This window comes from Hipposideros armiger, unplaced genomic scaffold (genome assembly GCF_001890085.2).
Source record: "Hipposideros armiger isolate ML-2016 unplaced genomic scaffold, ASM189008v1 scaffold_79, whole genome shotgun sequence".
Lineage (NCBI taxonomy): Eukaryota > Metazoa > Chordata > Mammalia > Chiroptera > Hipposideridae > Hipposideros > Hipposideros armiger.
This window is the reverse complement of record NW_017731429.1, coordinates 4,005,689-4,014,151: the sequence shown is the minus strand read 5'-3', so window position 1 is coordinate 4,014,151 and position 8,463 is coordinate 4,005,689. Positions and strand designations below refer to the sequence as shown.

The following is an 8,463-nucleotide window of genomic DNA, read 5'->3' as shown; positions in this document are numbered from 1 at the left end:
AAAGATAGGAAGCATGAAAATGGAGATGGAAACCATGAAAAAAAACAGTCAAAAATAAAGAATACAATAATGGAAATGAAGAATACATTACAGGGAACCAACAGTAGATTAGATGAAACAGAGGATACAAACAGCGATGTAGAAGATGAGGTAGCTGAAAATACCCAACCAGAACAGCAAAAAGAAAAAAGAGTCCAAAAAATTGAGGAGAGTTTAAGGGGCCTCTAGGACAATATCAAGCATACCAACATTCGCATTATAGGAATACAGAAGGTGAAGAGAGAGAGCAAGGAATTGAAAATCTATTTGAAGAAACAATGACAGAAAACTCCCCTAGCCTAGTGAAGAAAATAGGCATACAAGCCCAGAAATCACAAAGTCCCAAACAAGATAAACCCAAAGAGGCTATTACTAAGACACATCATAATTAAAATGCCAAAGGTTAAAGACAAAGAGAGAATCTTAAAAGCAGCAAGAGAAAAGCACTTAGTTACCTACAGGGGAGCCCTCATTAGACTGGCAGCTGATTCCTCAACAGAAACTTTGCAGGCCAGAAGGGAATGGCAGGAAATATTCCAAGTGATGAAAAGCAACGACATACAACCAAGGTTGCTCTACCCAGCAAGGTTGTTATTTAGAATTGAAGGACAGATAAAGAACTTCCCAGACAAGAAAAAGCTGAAGGCGTTCATCACCACCAAACCAGAATTATAGGGAATCTTAGAGGGACTTCTTTTAGATGGGAGGGTGGTTAAGGATGGGTGAAAGGGGAGGGATTAAGAAGTACAAATTGGTTGTTATGCAGTAGTCATGGGGATGTAAGGTACAGCATAAGAAATATAGTCAATAATGTTGTAATAACTAGGTATGGTGCCAGATAGGTACTAGATCTATCAGGGTGATAGATGGGAATGGGGTTGGGGAAAAAGGTGAAGGCATTGAGAAATACAAACTGGTAGTTAATACAGTATGGGAAATAGAATCAACAATGTAAAGATCATGTAAGGTGCCAGATGGGTACTGGACTTATCAGAGGGATCACATCATAGACTGTAGATGCCTGATCAATGTGCTATACATCTGCAGCTGTAGTAGAATAATATTGAATGTTAACTATAGCTAAATATATAGGTATATATAGTCACGGGATGTGGAGTACAACATAGGGAAGACAGTCAATTGTATTGTAACAGCTGTACAAGATGTCAGAGGGGTAGTAGCTTGGGGAGTAGGTTATCACTTTATGAGGGGTTTAAATGTCTAACTATTATGTTGCTTTGTACACCTGATATTAATAATAAGAGAGAGAGAGAGAGAGAGAGAGAGAGAGAGAGAGAGAAAATAAGTTCATTATTCTCTTCCTATTATTAGTGTAATGCATGTTAATTTCAAAGTAAGCATGTGGTACAAATTGGATTAAAAAATGGTAAAAATGAATCATACTCACATCACCATAAAGAAACACTGTTTGTATGTGACTCTTCAAATTTGTCTTTAAATTCCATCACCTAGAACTAGACATTGAATAAGACTGACGATGGACAGAATAATCAAGACAATTGGTCTGAATTAAGCAGAAATGAGTATAACAACTTTGGCCTTATTTTGGGCAGTGAAATTTACCAAGGAAGACATTTATTGCTACATTCTGATATTTATAAATTATTTATAATTATTTCACAAAATGTGTTAAGTACTATGAAAAACACAGTTGGAAATGGTTTTATATTTTGCAATACCCACTTGTCTGGCACTTATTTTCTGCTTTGAAGCAAAAATGAAAAAGTGCAAATAGTAAAAATGCACCTCTTCAATCTTCCATTACCTTCAAGTGGAAATTCAAGTACTGAAAAGTGGTAAACTTTTATTCATTAGTTCAGCAATTCTTTAAGAAATACCAATTATAACACAACACTGAAGATAGTGAACAAAATATAGGTTTTGTGTCTGCATGAATGGACCTCATGATCTTATGCAGTTCAGCAAAATATTCTTTGAGCATCCTCTCCAGAATAGAAATCTCACCCATTTTTCAAGGTCTGGCTCCATTCCACCAATTCCATGAAGTTCTCTTTGCACTGTTCTGGCTCCTGTAGGTTTACCCCTTCTCTGACATTTCATAATTCTTACAGATGGTGCCATTATCAGACAATTTTGGTCTTATACCATCAGGAACTGATCTCTATTAAATGCATCTAAATCCTTTGTCCTCAATAAGATTAAAAAAAAATCACTTAAAGACAAAAAGACTTGGGATGGGGTAAGGACCAAATTTTCTGAATGAATATCTACTGATACTAGGCAAGGCATCTAGAATATTCCTGGCAAAAGCATTTGAATATAAATAAAAAACTTATTTAAAAAAATAAAAATAAAAATAAAAAAATAATAAAAAAATAAAATAAAATAAAAAACTTATTTTACTGAAAGCATGGTTCTTGACAATCCATAGAGATGACAATAAAAACATGTCTTAGCATGGACACCTCACAGAACTGTTGCAAATAAAAGGGACTTGGTGAGGATTTCCCAATGGAATTTCATGACATCCTCTTCTTTTTACTTGTTATTTTAAAGGCAAATTGTTCATTATTTACAAAAGATGTTGTAGTTTAAATGTCCCTAAATGATCTAAACAACAATCTAATCAGTTTTCCATTTCAAACAATAGTTAAATTAAGGTTTAGTTGCACATTGAATTTGAAAATGGGGAAAATGATTGTTTGATATCGCATGACCACATCCACTGATTTAAATCTGTAACCAATTAGAATACAGTTAGACTGATAGGGGAGTCATTCTGTGAATCTGATCTATACTTCAGCATTCTGAAATAAGCTTGTTGTTGTTACTTACAAGTTTCTTTAGAAGCACCTTAAAATTGACTTATATGATTTATAAGACATGCTTTGAACAGGCATCTTAATGAAGCACAGCACGATATCCAAATTAAGTATATTGCTTAAAGGAAACTAAGTTGTAAGGAAGCTTAAGATGAAGATTTATGCTGATAGAACTAGGACATGCTTGTCCTTTTTTGTAACCTTTAAGGCTGGAAATTGTTCAGTTGGAGGTCATCTGAATGGCTTTCTTCACTGCCAAGAGCTTCTAATTGGTATAACTGTAGTTCTGACCATCTTTTTAGTCTGCAGAATTGTTTGAGATGAAATTTTTCAGAAATGGGAAAACAGGCTGAGATAGTTATGCCATGTGCCAGGTTATGATGAAGGGCATAGAGTTTGAGACTGAAAGAGAACAGCTATCAAGGAATGGGAAGAATCCCATGAAAAAGTCCGTGTGAAGCAGAATTTGTTCAACAAATTGTACTAACATAGGTCTTTTCATTTTCTGTTTCACATTAGGTCCTTTGGAGCTGTGTCTTCCTATTAGAAGACATGTCTACTAATTTTTAAGCAGTAGGAAGACTTCTGAAAACTGTCTGGGAAGAACATGCTCCTTTGGTGTTGTCACCATTCCTCTTTGACAGTCACATGTCCCTTCTTTGCCAGCTCTCTAGCTGCATCTGGGCTCAGGCAATAGGAGAAGGCACTTAATCATTTTTTTCTTTTGCTAAAACAATTGCAAATTCTAAAGTCAGGCAAAGTGAAAGTAATGTACCAAAACACGAATGGCAGAATGTTTTCTCTATTCTCATGTAAAATATGTGATGGGTCACCATTAATGGTAAAATTTAATATCAGAGGAAAGACACAAACCTCAGTCTTCCAAACAAAAATAAGTCAACTGACATTAAAAATTATTTGAAAAGCCAAAGAAGCTCTATATACCCACACGCACAAAAGCTCTTCCTTGATGGCATCTTGTACTTTCATGTTTGGCTGTTTAATACTTCTCTCTGCTAGCCACGTAGACCAAAAGCAATTAACTACATTTCTTGAAAACAGAAGCCATATTCCTCTCTCTCTCTTTTTTTTTTTTTTTGGTACAAAGTCTAGCCCACAGTGTTGTGCTTAACTATAATGTTTCCTTAACAAAAGAGCAATCTATATACAAATTTGCTTAGAAATCAGCTTACACAATAGATAACATCCCAGTTGTCTCATTGAACCTCATTCTGACCACAGAAACAGATGTTGAACCAAACCAAAGGGCAGGGTATGGCTAATCCAATTTACGACATCTCACCAAGTCTCAGGTTTATAGTGATGTATTCCAAACAGGCTATAGTGTAACAAAAAGGGCCAAACAAAAAAATCCACATCAAGAACCTCCAAAAACCACATTAGTGTTAATAAGAGCTAATGCCTCAAGGAGAGAATACGGTCTACTGATCATGATCTATTTCTGTAGTGACATCTCTTCCCGGTGCCACCTAAGTCTTAATTGTTTTCATAGTGTCCATTGCTGACCAAAAGTGCATACCAGATAACAATAAAAATGAAATAAAGCTGGTTCTAGTTGTTATTTATTTGAATTAATATTTCAAACAGGGTTTTCCAACTGTCTGCTGTTTTCGTTGGAACATTAACAGTAACAAAGCCTCGTGTTCTTGGGAAATGAAACATCGATTTTTCACAATAGGTAGTTTTACATAACCTTGTTGGTGGTGACTGATTCATACAGGTGACCAGAAATGCGGGTACACAGTCACACATTCACATATGAAAACATGAGCAGTTCTGTTCTCACTGACCTTCAGGTTGGTATTGTGCTATAATCGTCACCGTCTGTCCAGCCCCCTTTAGTGCAGCAGCAGCCTGTTCATGGGATGCTCCGCGGAGGTCAATGCCATTCACCTGAAAGACGGGAAGCCAGGGAATGTTGGCGTCTCATAAGGTACGTTATTCAGATAGACAGAAGAAAAAATTTCCCCAAACTGAGAGGCTGTCTAAGATTACTTCACCCGCCTCAAAACCCCTCATAGCCTCTATCCAGGCCTTTGAGTGTTAACTTAGTAGGTTCCATGCCCTTGAGAACTTCTAGCTAGCAGACACATGAAATTTCATCTTGTGTTTGAGCTATGGTTTGACTGGGTTGAAACTTTTTTGTCTGCCCACGTCCACTGAGATTTTAGTGTGTGCATTTATTTAATATGCCTTGGTGAGCTTCCTAGATTTCTGGGGTAGATGGAAACCTTCAAAATTAGAGGAAAAACAGGACAATAAAGAGAGACACATGTAACGTGCATAGACAAGTATGTGCTGACAGATTAATATATTCAGATGAGGTTCTGGGGAGACTGAATGGAATGGGGCTGGCTGCGCGCCAAATCCCCGTCTTTGGTCATATGCCTGGTCCTGTCATCCGGAGCTTGGTTAGATAGCCCTGAGCCTTGTTCCAAAATAAACTCGACTGCCCCATTTCTCATGCACAATTCCGGCATGAATTCTGACAAAATAAAATAAAGAATGTCTGGAGTTTATGTTGCTGTTGCTGACTCCCATTTTGGGGCCCATGCCAAAAGAGAAACAGAACATCTAAAAAACAAGCACAAAACTCTGCCAAGAGTTTTTCTGAAGTCAAATTTAATGAGAAGCAAAAGCTAAACTCTTTCTCCAATCAATTCAGTCTAAGTCAACACAATATAATTACTGAGAGCTTTTCAGTGACACAGCTATCTTTCTGCCCCAGGAGAGGGAGGATGGGTAGAGAACAAAGGTGGACAAGATAAGCCCTAGGAAGCTTTTCTGCTTCAAATGAATACACAGTAAATCCAGTTTTCTAACCTATACAAAAATAGGTTTTTGCAGATGATATCAGAACTCTGCTTCCTTTTATTTACAGGGAAACCGGCTACAGCCCATGAGAAAGAATAAAATAACTGATCAGTTTACCTGCACATAAAATATAGAATCTTATTTGGCCTTTCATGAATCCTCTTTGATAATAAAATTGAGGGTGAGGGGAGGGGGTTACCACTGTGTTTCCCTATCAGGCCCGGAACATCAAATTCTGGTCCTCTCATAACAACCTTGTGCAAGTCTCCTTATTCACTTTTATACATATCCTGGCTCCTTCCTTGGCTTTCTATTCTAATGAGCTCCTTGCTGAAAGCACTGATTACACACAGTAAATTGGGAAGTCCACTAATCTAGGCTTGGTCTGGCTGTGCCACTCACTAGCTGAGTGTCTGTCTAAGCCTCAATTCTCTCCTGCCTTTTTAAGGTAGACTCAAAAAGCTCTTTGAGTCTCATAGCTCCCCTGAACTATATAATCTCAGATCTACTCCTGGTAGAGGGCAGTCATTTCAGAGAATGTCCAGGCACTGATGAGTCAGGAGTATGACTCAGAGAGCCGGAAGAGACAGGAAAACTAATCTGATCTAGGCTCTTGCCTACAGTAAGCTCAATGCACATACGTCATGGACCAAATAACCTCTTCTCTTGTCAAACAGTTTGAGTTAGTTTTTTATTAAAAAACAAACAAAACATGTGATTAAGGTAAATGAGTTCTAATGTTCCAGAAAAGTATATAAGGAAAAGTAAAAAGCCCCTTCACCATCTGCACCCCTGTGGTAATCGCTGTTAGCAGTTTCTTGTGTATACTTTATAGAAATCTACTACTGCACATGTAAGCACATGACTTCATCTCTATTTTTTTTTCTATTTTAATATATTACTGCCTTTTAATTTAAATGAACAGGATCATATTATATATATATAATTCTATAACATATTTGGTTTGCTTTTTATTTAACCATGTATCTTGCTTATATCATTCTATTTTATTAATTGGAGCCTATTCCATGGTATGGATGTACCAGAATTTTTTCAATATGATCCCTATTGATGTAGTTAGGGTTGTGTCTGTCTTTTGCTACCACAAACACTTATAAATGTATTTCTAAAGGATAAATTCCCTGGAACTATACTTCCTAGGTCAAAGGGTATAAACATTATTTATTTCTTTTAATTTGCTATTGCACATTTTAAAGATGACTATTCACTAAACAAATAGGAACTAATAAACAAGCAACCAAAAACAGGCCATAATCTCATTGCCCAGGCAATGCATTGATATAAAAATAAAATTAATATGTGTACATAATGCATACATGAAAGTTAAAGCAATACAAAAAGGCATAAAAAGGTTCCTCCCTCTTATTATTCTCTCCAAAGTAACCATGTTGATGGTTCTTGTATATACTACCAATTATTTTTGTTATGAATATAAGCAGGTTTATGAAATTATAAATAATTTAAAATTTTTATACAAGTAATATATTTACACATTGTTTTATACCTTGATTTTTTCCCCACTTACTAATTTGTCTTAGATTGCTTTCTTCATTCACATATTCCTATATAGTGTCTCATTTTTTTAAAACAGCTATGCAGTGTCTTATTATTCAATGTAAAACAATTTATTTTGCCAGAACATGGTTAATGGACCCTTAGGTTTCTTCAGTATTTTGCTATTATAAACAATACTTCAATAAGTATCATCTAACAATAACTTTTTGGATAAAGGGTATGAGTGTTAAATCTTGACAGTATTGCCAAGTTGTCTCCCAAACTGTAGTATTATTTTATACTCCTACAAATAATATATGATTGGCTACTTCCTCACACTCATGAAAATTGCATATACCCCAACATTTGACCTTTGTCATTCTGATAGGCAGAAACTATATTTTTAAATTTTGCATTTTTCCAATTATGAGGTTAAGCTTCTTTTTATATATTTGTTGGTTATTTAAATATCTTTTTTGCATGAAATGCCTGTTTACTTATTTTGCTTATTTTTTTATTTGGATAGTTTGTTCTTTTAAAATTTTATCTGCATATTAAAAAATGTTAGTGTTCTATCTCAGATAACTATTGCAAATACACTTACTAGTTTGGTATTTGTATTTTTGTTACTGTATTTTTACTATTTTAACTTTCCTCTCTATGATATTTCTTGCCAATCAGAAGTTTAAAACATTTTATATGAGCATATTTATCACTTTTTTTCCTTTTCAGCTTTTGAGTTTTGTATTATATCTTCCTTTCTCCAATATACTTAACAAATTACTCATGTTTTCTTCTAGTACAACCATAGTTTAATTTGTAGCCACAATCTTTGATTTACTAATATATTTTGGTGTTTGATGTGAGAACCAGGTGAACAACCCACCCTTTCTTGGACCTTTATAGCATCAAATTTCTGCATCTTTCAATGTTTCTCAGTGCACTAAGAGAACATGGAATAATGAGAAGAAACAACAGATTTGAAGTCAGAGAGAATGGGGTTTGAATCCTGAGTCTACCAGCTTTACCTAAGTAACTTGGGAAAGTCACTTAGCCTTTACAGGTTTCCTTACCTGTAAAATGGGTATAATGCCTATCAAGGCTGTTACATAAAATAAATAAGACAAAAATGGAAAGCCCTTAACCCAGAGCCTGGTACAAATAGGCATTCTGCAAATAGTATCTATTATTGTTGTATTTCTTCAAAGAACTGTGGTTATAAGAGATGAAATCAAATCTAATGGAAATTAACCAATACATAATATAGTAT

At 35.3% G+C, this 8,463-nt stretch overlaps 1 protein-coding gene across 1 annotated transcript in view; it reads right to left on the bottom strand.

Moving 5' to 3' along the window:
* DLG2 (discs large MAGUK scaffold protein 2) overlaps window positions 1-8,463 on the bottom strand; it is a 2,099,601-nt gene that overhangs the window by 343,039 nt on the left and 1,748,099 nt on the right. Inside the window, 1 exon segment of the mRNA XM_019643522.1 lies at window positions 4,655-4,757. Within this exon segment, the coding sequence (XP_019499067.1) occupies window positions 4,655-4,757 (103 nt within the window).